This window comes from Ischnura elegans, chromosome 11, assembly GCF_921293095.1.
Source record: "Ischnura elegans chromosome 11, ioIscEleg1.1, whole genome shotgun sequence".
Classification (NCBI taxonomy): Eukaryota; Metazoa; Arthropoda; class Insecta; order Odonata; family Coenagrionidae; genus Ischnura; species Ischnura elegans.
The window spans coordinates 62,021,120-62,039,887 of NC_060256.1; the positions used below are offsets into that span (position 1 = coordinate 62,021,120).

The 18,768-nt window shown below is 40.8% G+C and overlaps 1 protein-coding gene across 1 annotated transcript in view; it reads right to left on the minus strand.

Annotated features, from left to right (window-relative positions):
* The window catches only part of LOC124168277, a 59,920-nt gene extending 41,233 nt beyond the window's left edge, over positions 1–18,687 (minus strand). The window contains exon 1 of the mRNA XM_046546422.1: positions 18,404–18,687. Within this exon, the coding sequence (XP_046402378.1) occupies positions 18,404–18,454 (51 nt within the window). The 5' untranslated portion in view covers positions 18,455–18,687. The remainder of the gene's footprint in view (positions 1–18,403) is intronic.
* Positions 18,688–18,768: the final 81 nt, after the last annotated feature.

Sequence of the window (18,768 nt, forward strand, 5' to 3'; positions counted from 1 at the left end):
CCCTCTGGGCGGCTATGGCGAACTTTGACGAGGAACGGCGAAGCCGTTCCGAGTATTAAGCGGGGAAGCCCCGGGGGGGCACACTGAACCCCTGGGCGGCGAAGCCGCCCTTCAGCGAGGAACGGCGAAGCCGTTCCGAGGAATGAGTGGGGCGCCTCCCTACCCCCTGGCCGGCGAAGCCGGCCCCTAGCTGAGGTGAGATTATTCGAACTTAAAAAGTCTTCGAGCGAACAGAAATATAGACGGCGAAGCCGGAACCGGGGCTTTTAAGGGGCGGAGCCCCTTAACGAGCGCGCGGAGCGTGCGAGTCCTATCTATATACAGCCCTTGTGGTGACTGACTGACTGATGGATACAAATTCCCGACCACTTCTAGAAGTGCTGGAGAGCTGAAATTTGGCACGCGTGCGGGGAACCCGAAATGATCCGGAGGAAAAATCCGAAAACCGGAAGTTTCCACCACGTGTCGTCGCTAGGACGACAAAATGGCCGAAATCGGGCTTTTTTCGGGGACAGTCTTTCGGTTTTTATTTTACTGCGCGCGAATGGTGTGTGCCATACGGATCGCTACTGCATTTCCTGAAAGCAGATGAACGTAGGCACGTAATTACATAATGTTGTTAATTTCTTTTTAAGAAAATTGCAGCCAAAATGGCGTCCAAAAATTCGTTTTTCTATTAAAATTTCATAACTTCCGCTCCCTTCGACTTAATTTAAGGTATAGGATAACGAAAATGATTATTATATATGCTTATAACATCGTCTACGAAATGTAGGTAACAGTTTTCTTTCGTCGTCCTTGGTTACTCAGAAAAAAAATAAAATATTCCGAAAATCACCGAAAATTACGTTTTCCGAAAGATTAACACAAGATTATGTCAATTTTAACCTGGCCGATTTCTTTCAAACTTTGTAGTTACATACACTTATATATTGTCTTTCAGAAAACATGAACGTTTAATAAATGATTTAATGTATTTAACCGCGAAAAAATAAAAATGGCGGGCACTACTCACTTTTTTCGGGGACTGGTTTGCTTTTTATTGTATTACTCTCGAAATATAGATGTCATAGGGCACACTTCTGTTAAATATGACATTAAATGAATGTGACCATATAGTATTGTCATCTTGCAACCCCCCGAAACCCCCTAAAAAATTAAAATTTGCACATAAGTAGCCTTTTCGGGTACTTTTAGTCACAATTCCGCCCTTTTTCCAAGCTTTACCAGTCATCGCTACGGAATTGATGTGGACGATTGATGACCGCTGGCAGTAAAAACCTATAAACCCCCGGTAAACCCTCATACACCCCCCCAAAAAATAAAATGTTGCATATAAGTCTACTTTTTGGGTACTTTTCGTGACTATTCCACCGCCCCCAACGACTCATCCCCACGGAAATTATTTGAACGGATGGTGACCACCTGGAATACACACATAAACCCCCGGAATCCCCCTGAAATACCCCCCAAATGTAAAATGTGCCATTAAGTCTCCCATTTGGGAACTTCTCTCAAACATTACGCCGCACGTCCCGTCCCCTCTGAGCTCTAGATGCGGAATATATGGTGAGGGCGAGCCACCGTAAACCATACGGGAAAAATACCAGAAAACCCCCGATCACCTCCTGGAACATCACCAAAAAAAATCCTCAATCCCAAGGCGGCGAAGCCGCCCCAGAGCGAGGAACGGCGAAGCCGTCCGAGGAGTAACTGGCGTAGGCGAGGAGGAGCTTCAGTAACCCTCGGGCGGCGAAGCCGCCCCGATGTTCGGATGAGCGGCGCAGAAGCTGTGGACTCCCCTCAAACGAAAAACGGTTAAACAGCTCCGAAATGCCTTCGCCCTCTGGGCGGCTATGGCGAACTTTGACGAGGAACGGCGAAGCCGTTCCGAGTATTAAGCGGGGAAGCCCCGGGGGGGCACACTGAACCCCTGGGCGGCGAAGCCGCCCTTCAGCGAGGAACGGCGAAGCCGTTCCGAGGAATGAGTGGGGCGCCTCCCTACCCCCTGGCCGGCGAAGCCGGCCCCTAGCTGAGGTGAGATTATTCGAACTTAAAAAGTCTTCGAGCGAACAGAAATATAGACGGCGAAGCCGGAACCGGGGCTTTTAAGGGGCGGAGCCCCTTAACGAGCGCGCGGAGCGTGCGAGTCTCTATTATATACAGCGCTTGGGGTAACTGACTGACTGATGGATACAAATTCCCGACCACTTCCAGACGTGCTGGAGAGCTGAAATTTGGCACGCGTGCGGGGAACCCGAAATGATCCGGAGGAAAAATCCGAAAACCGGAAGTTTCCGCCACGTGTCGTCGCTAGGACGACAAAATGGCCGAAATCGCGCTTATTCCGGGGACCGTCTTTCGGTTTTTATTTTCCTGCGCGCGAACCATGCATGCCATACGAATCGTTGATGCATTTCCTGAAAGCTAATGAACGTGGGTACGTAATTACGTAATATTGTTAATTTATTTTTAAGAAAATTGCAGTCAAAATGGCGTCCAAAAATTCTTTTTTCGAATAACATTTCATAACGTCCGCTCCCTTCGACTTAATTTAAGGTGTAGGATAACGAAAATGATTATTATATATGCTTATAACATCCTCTATGAAATCTAGGTAACAATTTTCTTTCGCCATCCTTGGTTACTCAAAAAAAAATTAAAATATTCCGAAAATCACCGAAAATTACGATTTCCAAAAGATTAACATAAGATTTTGTCAATTTTTACCTGACCGATTTCTTTCCAACTTTGTAGTTACATACAACTATGCATTGTATTTCATAAAACATAAACATTTTATAAATGATTCAATGGATAAAACCGCGAAAAAATAAAAATGGCGGGCACTAGTCACTTTTTTCGGGGACTGGTTTGCTTTTTATTGTATTACTCTCGAAATATGGATGTCATAGGGCACACTTCTGTTAGATATGACAGTAAATGAATGTTACCATATAGTATCGTCATCTTTAAACCCCCCGAAACCCCCTAAAAAATTAAAATTTGCACATAAGTAGCCTTTTCGGGTACTTTTCGTCACAATTCCGCCGCTTTTCCAATCCTTACCACTCATCGCTACGGAATTGATGTGGACGTATGATGACCGCTGGCAGTAAAAACCTATAAACCCCCGGGAAACCCTCATACACCCCCCCCCCAAAAAAAAATTGTTGCATATAAGTCTACCTTTTTGGGTACTTTTCGTGACTATTCCATCGCCCCCAACGACTCATCCCCACGGAATTTATGTAAATGGATGGTGACCGCCAGGAGTACACATTTAAACCCCCGGTAGCCCCCTAAAATCCCTCCCAAATGTAAAATGTGTCATTTAGTCTCCTATTTGGGTACTTCTCGCAAACATTACGCCACACTACCCATCCCCTCTGAGCTCTAGATCCGGAATATTTGGTGAGGGCGAGCAACCGTAAACCATACGGGAAAAAATACCAGAAACCCCCGATCACCTCCTAGAACATCGCTGAAAAAAAATTAATGAATTTTAAAGTCGCCTTTCCGAGTAGTTTTCGTCACAATTTAACCGATGCCCCTACCACTTATTAAAACCCCCGATAATTCCGTGAAACCTCCCAAAACATTTCTAATAAATCGCCTCTCCAGGTAAAAGAATTGTCAGACCACTGTTCCGGACCCCTAGGACTTATCGGCACGGAATTTATGAGAACGATTTGTGACCACTGGTTTAACACAAGTATAAACCCCCGGTTTTCCGTTGGAACCCCCGCAAAAAATGAACACTTGCCATTAAGTCTTCTTTTATGGGTACTTGTCGCCACTATTACTCCGCATTGCACTACCCTTTACAATCATCGCTACGTGATCACTGTGGACGATTAGTGACCGCATGCATAACACATTAAAACCCCCGAATCCCCCTGGGCACCCCTCTCAGTGGAGAAGAGCATTAATGAGAACTAAGCGGAGCAGCCGCGGGGGGGCTCCTCGACCCCAAGGCGGCGAAGCCGCCCCACAACGATGAACGGCGAAACCGTTCCGAGGAGTGACTGGCGTAGGCGAGGGGGAGCTTCAGTAACCTTCGGGCGGCGTAGCCGCCCTGACGTTCAAGCGGCGCGGCCGCTGTAGACTCCACCCATCTCAACTCACACTCAACCCCTGGGCGGCGAAGCCGCCCTCCAGCGAGGAACGGCGAAGCCGTTTCGAGGAATGAGTGGGGCGCCTCCCTACCCCCTGGCCGGCGAAGCCGGCCCCTAGCTGAGGTGAGATTATTCGAACTTTAAAAGTCTTCGAGCGACCACAAATGTAGACGGCGAAGCCGGAACCGGGGTTTTAAGGGGCGGAGCCCCTTAACGAGCGCGCGGAGCGTGCGAGTCTCTATTATATACAGCGCTTGGGGTAACTGACTGACTGATGGATACAAATTCCCGACCACTTCCAGACGTGCTGGAGAGCTGAAATTTGGCACGCGTGCGGGGAACCCGAAATGATCCGGAGGAAAAATCCGAAAACCGGAAGTTTCCGCCACGTGTCGTCGCTAGGACGACAAAATGGCCGAAATCGCGCTTATTCCGGGGACCGTCTTTCGGTTTTTATTTTCCTGCGCGCGAACCATGCATGCCATACGAATCGTTGATGCATTTCCTGAAAGCTAATGAACGTGGGTACGTAATTACGTAATATTGTTAATTTATTTTTAAGAAAATTGCAGTCAAAATGGCGTCCAAAATTCTTTTTTCGAATAACATTTCATAACGTCCGCTCCCTTCGACTTAATTTAAGGTGTAGGATAACGAAAATGATTATTATATATGCTTATAACATCCTCTATGAAATCTAGGTAACAATTTTCTTTCGCCATCCTTGGTTACTCAAAAAAAAATTAAAATATTCCGAAAATCACCGAAAATTACGATTTCCAAAAGATTAACATAAGATTTTGTCAATTTTTACCTGACCGATTTCTTTCCAACTTTGTAGTTACATACAACTATGCATTGTATTTCATAAAAACATAAACATTTTATAAATGATTCAATGGATAAAACCGCGAAAAAATAAAAATGGCGGGCACTAGTCACTTTTTTTCGGGGACTGGTTTGCTTTTTATTGTATTACTCTCGAAATATGGATGTCATAGGGCACACTTCTGTTAGATATGACAGTAAATGAATGTTACCATATAGTATCGTCATCTTTAAACCCCCCGAAACCCCCCTAAAAAATTAAAATTTGCACATAAGTAGCCTTTTCGGGTACTTTTCGTCACAATTCCGCCGCTTTTCCAATCCTTACCACTCATCGCTACGGAATTGATGTGGACGTATGATGACCGCTGGCAGTAAAAACCTATAAACCCCCCGGAAACCCTCATACACCCCCCCCCCCAAAAAAAAATTGTTGCATATAAGTCTACCTTTTTGGGTACTTTTCGTGACTATTCCATCGCCCCCCAACGACTCATCCCCACGGAATATATGTAAATGGATGGTGACCGCCAGGAGTACACATTTAAAACCCCCGGTAGCCCCCCTAAAATCCCTCCCAAATGTAAAATGTGTCATTTAGTCTCCTATTTGGGTACTTCTCGCAAACATTACGCCACACTACCCATCCCCTCTGAGCTCTAGATCCGGAATATTTGGTGAGGGCGAGCAACCGTAAACCATACGGGAAAAAATACCAGAAACCCCCGATCACCTCCTAGAACATCGCTGAAAAAAAAATTAATGAATTTTAAAGTCGCCTTTCCGAGTAGTTTTCGTCACAATTTAACCGATGCCCCTACCACTTATTAAAACCCCCGATAATTCCGTGAAACCTCCCAAAACATTTCTAATAAATCGCCTCTCCAGGTAAAAGAATTGTCAGACCACTGTTCCGGACCCCTAGGACTTATCGGCACGGAATTTATGAGAACGATTTGTGACCACTGGTTTAACACAAGTATAAACCCCCCGGTTTTCCGTTGGAACCCCCGCAAAAAATGAACACTTGCCATTAAGTCTTCTTTTATGGGTACTTGTCGCCACTATTACTCCGCATTGCACTACCCTTTACAATCATCGCTACGGGACGATTAGTGACCGCATGCATAACACATTAAAACCCCCGAATCCCCCTGGGCACCCCTCTCAGTGGAGAAGAGCATTAATGAGAACTAAGCGGAGCAGCCGCGGGGGGGCTCCTCGACCCCAAGGCGGCGAAGCCGCCCCACAACGATGAACGGCGAAACCGTTCCGAGGAGTGACTGGCGTAGGCGAGGGGGAGCTTCAGTAACCTTCGGGCGGCGTAGCCGCCCTGACGTTCAAGCGGCGCGGCCGCTGTAGACTCCACCCATCTCAACTCACACTCAACCCCTGGGCGGCGAAGCCGCCCTCCAGCGAGGAACGGCGAAGCCGTTTCGAGGAATGAGTGGGGCGCCTCCCTACCCCCTGGCCGGCGAAGCCGGCCCCTAGCTGAGGTGAGATTATTCGAACTTTAAAAGTCTTCGAGCGACCACAAATGTAGACGGCGAAGCCGGAACCGGGGTTTTAAGGGGCGGAGCCCCTTAACGAGCGCGCGGAGCGTGCGAGTCCTATCTATATACAGCCCTTGTGGTGACTGACTCACTCATGGATACAAATTCCCGACCACTTCTAGAAGTGCTGGAGAGCTGAAATTTGGCACGCGTGCGGGGAACCCGAAATGATCCGGAGGAAAAATCCGAAAACCGGAAGTTTCCGCCACGTGTCGTCGCTAGGTCGACAAAATGGCCGAAATCGCGCTTTTTCCGGGGACCGTCTTTCGGTTTTAATTTTACTGCGCGCGAACCGTACGTGCCACATGCATAGTTAATGCAGTTTCTGAAAGCTAATGAACGTGGGCACGTAATTCTGTAATGTTTTTAGTTTCTGTTAAAGAAACTTGTAGCCAAAATGGCGTCCAAAAATTGGTTTTTCGAAAATAATTTCATCCCTTCCGCTCCCCTCGACTTAATTTCAAGTGTATGATAACGAAAATGATTATTATATATGCTCTCAACATCATCTACGAAATGTAGGTAACAATTTTCTTTCGTCGTCCTTGGTTACTCAGAAAAAAATTAAAATATTCCGAAAATCACCGAAAAGTACGATTTCCAAAAGATTAACACAAGATTATGTCAATTTTAACCTGACCGATTTCTTTCAAACTTTGTAGTTACATACACTTATTTATTTCAGAAAACATGAACGTTTAATAAATGATTCAATGTGTTTAACCTTAAAAAAATAAAAATGGCGGGCACTACTCACTTTTTTCGGGGACTGGTTTGCTTTTTATTGTATTACTCTCGAAATATGGATGTCATAGGGCACACTTCTGTTAGATATGACAGTAAATGAATGTGACCATATAGTATCGTCATCTTTAAACCCCCCGAAACCCCCTAAAAATTAAAATTTGCACATAAGTAACCTTATCGGGTACTTTTCGTCACAATTCCGCCGCTTTTCCAATCCTTACCACTCATCGCTACGGAATTGATGTGGACGATTGATCACCGCTGGCAGTAAAAACCTATAAACCCCCGGTAAACCCTCATACACCCCCCCAAAAATTAAAATTTTGCATATAAGTCTACTTTTTGGGTACTTTTCGTGACTATTCCACCGCCCCCAACGACTCATCCCCACGGAATTTATGTAAATGGATGGTGACCGCCAGGAGTACACATATTTAAACCCCCGATATCCCCCTGAAATCCCTCCCAATCGTAAAATGTGTCATTTAGTCTCCTATTTGGGTACTTCTCGCAAACATTACGCCACACTACCCGTCCCCTCTGAGCTCTAGATCCAGAATATTTGGTGAAGGCGAGCAACCGTAAACCATACGGGAAAAAATACCAGAAACCTTTCGCTTTTCCGCCGAGTCGCCTTTCCGAGTAGTTTTCGTCACAATTTAACCGGTGCCCCAACCACTTATTAAAACCCCCGATTACCCCGTGAAACCTCCCAAAAAATGTCTAATAAATCGCCTCCCCAGGTAAAAGAATCGTCAGACCACTGTTCCGGACCCCTAGGACTTATCGGCACGGAATTTATGAGAACTATTTGTGACCAATGGTGTAACACAAGTATAAACCCCCCGGTATTCCGTTGGAACCCCCGCAAAAAATGAAAAACTTGCCATTAAGTCTTCTTTTATGGGTACTTGTCGCCACTATTACTCCGCATTGCACTATCCTTTACAATCATCGCTACGTGATCACTGTGGACGATTAGTGACCGCATGCATAACACATTACAACCCCCGAATCCCCCTGGGCACCCCTCTCGGTGGAGAAGAGCATTAATGAAGACTAAGCGGAGCAGCCGCGGGGGGGCTCCTCGACCCCAAGGCGGCGAAGCCGCCCCACAACGAGGAACGGCGAAGCCGTTCCGAGGAGTGACTGGCGTAGGCGAGGGGGAGCTTCAGTAACCCTAGGGCGGCGAAGCCGCCCCAATGTTCAAGCGGCGCAGCCGCTGTAGACTCCACCCATCTCAACTCACACTCAACCCCTGGGCGGCGAAGCCGCCCTCCAGCGTGGAACGGCGAAGCCGTTTCGAGGAATGAGTGGGGCGCCTCCCTACCCCCGGCCCCTAGCTGAGGTGAGATTATTCGAACTTTAAAAGTCTTCGAGCGACCACAAATGTAGACGGCGAAGCCGGAACCGGGGTTTTTAAGGGGCGGAGCCCCTTAACGAGCGCGCGGAGCGTGCGAGTTGTTGCATATAATGTCGTAGCTTCGAAGCTCTGAAATTTTTTTTCATAAAGAGGTTATTTTTGCTAGTCTAACGAAGCTGAAATAAGCACTCTTGCAGAAATGTCTAAATACTTTAAAAATTGTTGTACTAAAAATGCATATTGCTACGTTCTACCATTGCCAGCGGCAATCAATGCCATGTAATTTATACCTCAAGATGAAGATTTGTATTCGCAGATCTCGATGATTTTTCTGGTAACTCTGCGATCCTCGCTAAACAATATTCACTCCTGCACAATTTTTGTTTGTATTTTAGCAATATTGAGAAATTGATATGTTGAGTACCAAAAAAGTGTTCAAATGACTAAAGTGAAGAGGTTTTTTTCAGCTTAAGGTCCGAAAGATTTTTGAACGTTTTGCGGAGACTAGAGATTAAGCTCAGACATTTGCTGTTTGGTTATGGGTTATGATCTTAGGGTTACATTCATATCTTTCATATTCCTGGGAAATGAGTTTGAGCCTCATTAGCTTAGTACATAACAAATTAATCTTCCTCCATGATCAGAGAGACATTTTCATCCATCAACAATATAGCCCAAAGGTCGATAGATATATTGTTGTTTAGGACGCTGAGATAGCAGATTCGGAATTCATTTGCTTCAAATGCGCCACATAGAAATAAATCAAAGGCTTCATTTTTGAGGAGTGAAGAGGGGTTTTTGCACGATTACGAATTAATATTTTGGATAATTAGTTGCTAATAATTTGTAATAATTTGATTGGTCAAAATATCATCGATGTAGCTATAAAGATAATATGTCGACCAATGGCGTCAGATTATAGATGTGCATCAATGGTATGTAGACATTATATTCACACATTAATCCCAATGAATGAAAATCGCTTTCCATTGATAGTTGTGAACGGAGCAAAATTGCAATTAAAAAAATATTCTTCAGACAGAAATATGAATTACCATGCCATTCGGAATGAATTAATAGAGTTTCTATCGAAAGGTCTGACTCAAATTTTGTATTCAAATGTTATATGTCACGAAATTAAGTGGCACAGCGATCAAAAAGGGAGACTTCATTTCTTTAATGCCATCGCAACTTGAAAAAAAAGGCTATCGGTATGCTAGATGATACCCAAAATGTCCCGAGTACGACCATTAACGTCGATAGTGTTTGCGCTTGATCAGCTCGAAAAGATATTCCCAAAAAAAAAAGAATATCCCAGTCCGTGTTTCAGCGAAATAAGGAAAAAAATTAACGCATCATCCAAAAACAAGATCCACTCCGACCAAACCGATCAGAAATTAAGTGAAATTTATGGCGTCCACGGGCGATTAAAGAAAAAAACCGGTTTTAATACTGGTCCGTAGAACGTTATGAATGGCAATCAAAAGGGAAAGATATCTTTATGTGCTTTCCCAGGAGCACATTCCATCCAAACATCCGTGACGTAACGGCAGCTCTTAGGGAAAAAAAAATTGCCCGTGAAAATCAAAATTCAATATGTTTTGGCGGGGAATTATAGGCTCAGAGCTTTCAAATAATCCATCTCGACATAATGTAGGCCGATATTTATGGTTCATTTTGAGATCTAACGATGTGTCTACCGGCAATGTATTCCCAGAGCTTGCGCTGATTATATAACCCAAAATTAACTCATTTTCAATTTTGAAATGCGCTATTTATTTCTATTCATATTGTAGTTTTTAGATTTCCTAAGTGTGGCTGACTAAAAATTTTTAGTATCAGGTGATGTATGTTAAGGTATAGTATTTTCGGCCTTCAGAGAACGTTTCACTGTTTATAGTGAATCGTTGAATGAAAACTTATGTTAAATTAACCTATCATTGCCCCTAGCAAAATAATGAAGTTTATGCCGCGAGACAAAGTCACCCCATGACGACGTGAGATTATCCCATGCAGAAAAAATATTTTCTTAAAGTCAATAGGCACCCAGAGTACAAATTTCCTAACCCATGTTTAATAAACAATAACTAGTAAAAGCCAATTCTTTACTTGTCTTCCCTGACGGGATTGAATGTGAAAAACACGTTTTCACCAAAGAAAATTATGAGAATTTTTGATAAATTTTACACCCCAAACCACCGGTATAGTGGTAAAAACCTGTATAGTAGTAAATATTCTCATAATTTTTGATAAATTTTACACCCCAAACCACCGGTATAGTGGTAAAAACGTGTATAGAAGTAAATATTCTCATAATTTTTTATAAATTTTACACACCAAACCACCAAAAATTTATTAGTTTAAATTGATTTTATACGTATCCTATACGATATTTAAATTAAGAAAATTCGCTTGATTTAAAAACTGAGACGCTCTAAAAAAAAAAGGAAATAATTTCTTACCATATTTTAAGAAGGGATCCCATAGGAATGGAAGCACGAGGAAACTCCTAACTTATCAATATTTTTAATATTATCCGACATCCTTAACAGTTGGAACAACCTTTATGGAGATAACTATGATTTGTATTGACACTAACAACTTTTCTTTAATTCAGAAAGTTTCAGGCCGTGAACGGTGGTTGACATTAATCTTGACTTGGTTAGACAAGAGGATCCTATAAAATCTAGATTAACTACTTCAATTTCACCGTTAGTAATATTTCTTTCTCAATTGACGACAAAATATTTTTCAGGCACTCTTTTTTAAAATAGGTACACTACATTTAAATTTGAAAACACGGTTCGAAATATTAAACTGAATCTCTTTCACGGGAAAAAAATACACTTTTAAATAAAAGCGAATGTTCCCTTCGCCATATATCATTGATTGCTGCCTAGCCACTGTAGCAAGAATTTTCCCGACTGACGTTAGCTTTTCCCTTTATTAATTCTATATCTTTAATTTCCCAAGCCTTAAATTCAATGCGTCACAGCTAATGTAGATAGGTATGATTGGAACGACGGTTACGATTACACAGGTTTTTTTCTAAATTCTTGGCTTAACAAAATCTAACCTCTTAGCTTTACTTATCCGGGGTTTACTACGCAGTTTCCACCCTTAGCGAAAAAACTGTTGAAATTTCAACAGTAAATTGGGACCACTGTTAAAACTGACAGTAACAGTTAAAACTAAAAGTAACTGTTAAAACTAACAGTAACGGTTAAAACTAAAATTAACTGTTAAAACTAACAGTAACGGTTAAAACTAACAGTAACGGTTAAAACTAAAAGTAACAGTTAAAACTAAAAGTAACTGTTAAAACTAACAGTAACTGTTAAAACTAACAGTAACTGTTAAAACTAACAGTAACGGTTAAAACTAAAAGTAACTGTTAAAACTAACGGTAACGGTTAAAACTAAAAGTAACTGTTAAAACTAACAATAACGGTTAAAATTAACAGTAACGGTTAAAACTAAAAGTAACTGTTAAAACTAACAGTAACGGTTAAAACTAAAAGTAATTGTTAACTATAACAGTAACTTATAATCCAATAGTTATTGATGAATTCAGCCGTTACTGTTGGATACAGTGGTCCCAATTAACTGTTGATATTTCAACAGTTTTTTTCGCAAAGGGCAGTGATTCTATGAACACAAGAATCTCTTTCAAGAAATGTCTCTCATAGTCTATCCGTAAGGGCTAAAGGGTATCAATTTAAATTTCAACACATCTCTCCTTCCGCCCCTCCATTCATGACAGCATCGCACATTACTAGAGAGCTCCCTTTGAGCTTCGAGTGTGATTATTTATTGAATCGCACTGAAAATCGGGTCTCAAAGCCTTTGAGACCGCCTCCAAAGTTTCTCGACGAGTATGATAGGACGTTGAATGTGTGGTTATCCCGTGAATAGTTGGTTGCTAGGCACCCAATTATTGATTTGGCTAAAGCTAAATCAACATCTTACCCATGAAAAACGACTTCATTAGGAGAGTAGCTGGCAATGTTGACATGCCAGCCTAGGATAGTTCTCATTTTATATATATTTGTTCCGTTTGGTGAGAAAATAAATCATTTAAATTTTTTTTGTAATCGGAAAATCGGGAAAACGAGCCGCATCGCGCTTAAAGCTAAGAAATTTTGGAATTTTTGGGTTTTTTCGGGCATAGCTAAAGATGATGTCAATCTCGAATTATTCTATCACACTTGTCTGTTTTTTTTCAACGACTCTTCAGACATTTTTAGTGCTTCACCTCAAATATTTTTCATTTCTGCCCTTTGGTTCACGGGATCGCACCAAGAGCGAGCGTGCGCCACATTTCCATAAAGCCTTTCACAATAACCTGATGCTAACTTCTCTTCAAATAAAGGTGGTAGCGCTAGAAGAGGGATGCAGTAAGTTCGAACTCGCCCTACAATATTGTTGGGAACAACGGTGTAAGGTGTGTCCCCTCTTTATATACCAGAATTTTAATTCGGACACCACGAACTCTAATTATATAAGCATTTGATAAGATTTGTGGATTGATAAAAAGCCATTATTCCATTAGTTTCCACTAAAAATTGATACGAATCGTTCTGATTGCTTCATTTACGGATTTCTTAAGTAACAATTGTTATATTTCTTGGTCTCCACTAAATATTGCATTTGTCCCAAGAATTTTATCATTAGCAACTCTTCTATAGGAGGCGATGGGTCATTTTGACACATCTACCACGTTCAAAATTAAATTCAACTCTCTTTGCAACCCCTATTCCTCTGAAATTTCGTCAATTTGTATATGATATCTCATACTAAGGTATTATAAAAATAGTTTCGCAATTACTCATAGACATTTCTACAGTGGATTTTATACCTAGAAGGTCAGGTAAGGGTCAAAATGACCCATAAAACATAAAAATTAAACCATTTAAACTTAAAAAATTAACGTACTCATTTCCCCCTACTCCCCAATTTCTATTATTAAGGACATGTTTTTCTCCGTTTCCTTCTATACACCAAGAGTATTTCTTTATGAATAAAATTAAATATCAGAATACATTAAGTAGAATATTTGAAACCTTTTTATTGTATTTCACTTTTGTTTTCCGATATTTAGGATTGTAACGATATACGGATTGCTAAAAAACAATTATTCCATTAGTTTCCACAAATAAGGATTGCTCTGATTGCTTCATTTGCGGATTTCTTAAGTAAAAACTATTATATTCCTTGGTCTCCACTAAAAATTGCATTTGTCCTTGGAATTTTATCATCAGCAAGTGATTTTTCCTCCTTCATGACGTGTTTCATTCTGCATCACGGATATATGACAGGGAGTTGGACAATTTGATGATACGAGAATTTGCTTGAACCTGGAAAACATGATGGGTGAAAATGGCCCATAGCCATTTTTCTTGGTAGCCGCAAACTCCCGTCCTCCTAGTGTTAAATGAAGTGAACAAGCCTATTTTTTTATTGCCTAAATCGAAATATTATTACTCCTGGAGTACGCATTTAACGCTTTTAGATTTTAAATGATGAAATCTATTTTTCGCGATTAAATGAAAAGTAAAAATTTTCAAGCGCGCGAAAACGCAATGGCAAAGTATGAATGTTGTGAAAAGCCATTGTGACGTCATTATGGTTCCGGCTTCCGCCGTGTGAGACCACCTTGGTGCGAGGCTATGAGCTCTACTACTATGCAGGCTGCTAGCAGGTACCAGAGTACCCTGCTAGCAAGTATTGCTTGGATTAAATAAGGATTATTAATACCCTATCAAATGGAGGAAACTTTACGACCATAGGCAATTTTAATAGGTGATTATTAAGAGATGTTGAACCCTGTGCTCTGTGGCTCATGCATGCTTTGCTAATCTCAGACGATGTAAAACTCCTGACTACTCGTATAGCATCTGCGCCCCTGTGACGTCACGTGGAGTGGCATCGCATAGCCGCCAATCTGGCCTTTTTCAAATGAGGTTAAAATTGACCATTTACATTCGTCTAAACTGGGATTTCTAAAATAATTTTCTCACATAATTTCTATATTATGAATACGCTAATGGTGGGTAACGAATCGCATATCAATGCCTTTCGTTTTCTTTGATGAAGGAAGCTATCATGTTGGCGTGTCCCCTGCTACAGATATGCATGAAAAACATACGCATTACGCATATATGAACAAAGCTACGTTCTTTAAAACTTTTTAATGCGTAAACTAAGGTTCTGTTTAGTCGGTCGCTCACAAATTTGTTCGAAAGCTGAAAAAAAATACTAAATGTCTGCCCCCAATCCAAAAAACCCTGCCAGAAACATTTTATGCCTACAGCCTTGATTAAGATCACAATCAGATTACTCCAAATTTTTACTTGTTTGATTTAACATTTTCTGACTCAAACTAATAATTAAAATAAACAATAAATAAATTGTTTTATTACTCAAAAAAATTACAAAATAGAATTAATTACTTAAAACGGAGTAACTTTAGGTAGCCATTAAGGACAACCTGTTTTATGGCTACCATCATTTACATAGGGTCATGCTGACATATAAACATGTTAGGCACATCATTTGAATTGAAGTAAGTACGTACATGTGTTACATAGTATCATATCATAGAAAAATATCCTCCATACTTTGAATTCTAAACAACCAAGACTATATTTTTCATAATTGCGTTATTATTGTTTGCTTTCAGACATGAATCAGGTAATAAGTTAAACACTTTTGGGCCTATAAACAAGAAACAACGTTTATACAGCGTAAGGTTAGGTCTTGGTAAAGTAATACGTGATCTTTGTAGGGTTAAGGAAGGACGTTTGTATAATAATAACCCCGTATTTCCACTTCTCATGAAAAATCGCCGTAAATCCTTGTAAATAAAAAGATGTCTCAAGGGAAGCAAGCCTATACTAAAAAATAAAGACGATGAGGATTTCTTACTTATTTTTAATTTTTAAGCCAACCATCCGATATAAGGTTAACCCACAGGCGCTTTTCATTGGCGATTGTTATCCATGATTGTTATGCCCTTATCCTGTGTCATTTTTCTATGACAGAAACAAAAGTTTTCGTTCACGAGTGCTTCGAATTTTCGTATAACATTGCATCCATAATTTGTCAATCCCAATTCTGATGCTGAAAAATAATTTTTGGAGTGTTAAATTCAGAAAAACTAGCTCTACGAGGGGCAGTCTCTTTGAGAGAAATTGTTTTGCTTGTAGTGACAATATAAATTTTATTTCATATTTTTTACATCATTTACATTCACAAACTGATGTGAAAACAAGGTATAAATGTTCTCATTAATACACATCTCGTCATCTCTCAATTTTAGTTCCTGATCTTCTTGATTAGAAGATGCCATCTAATCGATTTATCTGGATTGAATATGTGGAACTTTTCTCAAATCATGAATTCATGAGGTCGAAGTCTTGGACTTTCTCATCGCGAGATACGACCATTCCATTTCGCAAACATTATCCGGGTTAATTTCTTTCGCTACCGCTCCTCCTGCTTTTATGAGTGGCTGTAGCATATGTTTCTCAAGATACCACCGACTGCCAATTTGTTACGTAAGGTTTTGATGCTCAAATAAGGTCGATAGCAATTTCAATTTTTTCCCTGAGAATTAATAACTACCTGCTACTAATATGTTGAGCATTTAGGGCAGATAGATTTTAAAATACAGTTTACACGTGCTTAAATTTCATTCTAGAATCTATTTTTTAGTATTTTAACGTATAACGGAAATATTCTACAAAGTATTCACTGAAATGATGCCTAAATGATTAGCTAAATCTACGAAATGAAGCTTGTAGCTGTTTCTGATTTTATTTTTATTTTATGAAAGATGGCCTATAATCTTCCCACCATAAGGTTTTTGTTATCAACAAGACATCATCATCATCGAAACAGGAAATGCGCCTCCTTCTTAATTTAAGTTTATCTGTTATTCATTGGTGGAAAATAGCTTTTTTAGGCCTACTGAGCTAATTTTTCCATTCCATAGATATGTATTTCCCTATCAAGGTACCATAAATCTCATAATCGCAACAATACACGGATCAATGAATTAATAATAATACAATGCTGTAAGTATCCTTCCAACTCATCTATTGATATTATTACTAGAACACCAAAAAATTATTGAAGATGATTCCAAGATCAGTAACTATTTGGATAAAAGGAATATTGGAGAAAATAAATTAAAATTATAGTATTTACCTCCCACGGCTCTGTGAAAATATGATTTGCTCAAAATAATCAATGCGTGTTCCCAAAATAGAACATACTTTGAATCGTGATTGCTGCTCTGACAGCCTTTCACTACACGTATACGCTTCTCCAAATCTTTGCTCACGTTAAATGACTGATCACGAATCCTCTTAACCGTTACTCAAATCATTTCAGCCTCAATAGGCGAATTCAAACTAATCACGAATGGTTAGAACTCGCGTAATTGTCACCTCTTTTCAATTCCCGATGTTTCAAAAGCGTTGTTGTTTAAAAATAAAGTTGTTTAGCTTCAGAAATATTTTAATTTATTTTTTTAGAATTAAAATACCTTTATTTACAATAGCATTTTTTAATAAATTACCGTTCAATAGTAATTATCGTTTTATAATGCTTTTGAATGTTTCACTAATATCCACAAGGTTTGATTTTTTGATAAACCTGTGATAATAATTTTTACGTTGTTATTTATTTTTTTTTTCGATTTTTTTTTAGGCGAATTCAAATTTTGTTACGTAAGCTTTAGACGATCAAATTAAATCGATAGCGATTTAAATTCTTTCCCTGAGAAGCAATATGTATATATCCGCTTCCGATAATTTGCGCATTTTGGGTAGATATTTCAGGTTGCACCATCATTAACTTGAAGCTAATCGCTCCGATTGGCCGCGAATTTGTCCTGTCCCGCTCTACCACTGAGCTATCAAGCTTCCTTGAATACATCGCAATCTCCAACAGGCAAAGTATTCGATTTGTCCAGAGTGTCCGGCAACAGGGCAAACTCACGGCCAATCGGAGTACTTAGCTCAAAGTTTCTGTATTTTAATATTGGTGCGTTTTCGACCTACACATCATAATTAATTTTGGTTCCTACTGGAATCAGCTGTTCTTGATTAAAATTACGCGACACAATTTTTCTCCACCCTATGCAGAAAATATTGAAACTGACATTTGTACGCAACTAAGAATGATCGCAATAGTACGAACATCAACATGAATATTAAAAATGCTGAAATATGATTTGATGCTTGCCCGGCGAATGATGTGGGTAAACTCTTCTCGGGATTTCCACCGGGTTAATTTTTACATAATGGCCAACGTTTCAAGCTCGGACTCGGGGCTCATCCTCATGGCTGATTGATGCTGTTGTTGTTGTTGTATTTGTTTTGTTGGAAACAAATAAAACAACATCCAACAAAAAAATAAAACACCATTCAGCCCTGAGTATGAGCCCCGAGTCGCAGCTTGAAACGTTGGTCATTATGGAAAAATTAACCCGGTGGGAATCCCGAGAAGAGTTTACCCACATCATTCGCCGGGCAAGCTCAAATCATATTTCAGCATATGGAAAAATTAACCCGGTGGGAATCCCGAGAAGAGTTTACCCACATTAAAAATGTTGCCGGATTTCGGGAAAGCTCATGTATTCGAACGCTTTGCCTGCCGGAGATGTATCGAAGACAAGATGCGGCAAGATAGCGAAAGTAAGTAAGTGAATGGATACACTACACTCCCTTGGAACTCGTGTGCAAACAGCTGCCGAGCGGCCAGAGATATGATCGCGGTCGTCTTACCGTTATGTCTGTCGTCTCCATCCTCCGGAGCGCCTTGTCGTGGCACGGCATGCTCCCTCGTCCCAAATCGGTCGTATCCTCTCTCTTTATGGGCCACTATCTCACATGCGGCCGCCCCAGAAGATCCTCGGAAAGTAAGCTTAGCGCGTGACCGGTTCGTCGTTCGTCCCGAAGTGGTTTACTGCGTTGAGTACCGACTCGCGACGGAGACCAAAACCTTTTTTACACCTCTCCTCCAACTTCTCTTGCTTCCCCACTCTCTTCTTTTTCCCAAATGATGGAGAAATCATTGGATGCGTGGACACGCAGCACACTGCTGGCACAGAAGCGTGCCTTACGCACGCACGTGAGTGAGTCTCTCTTAA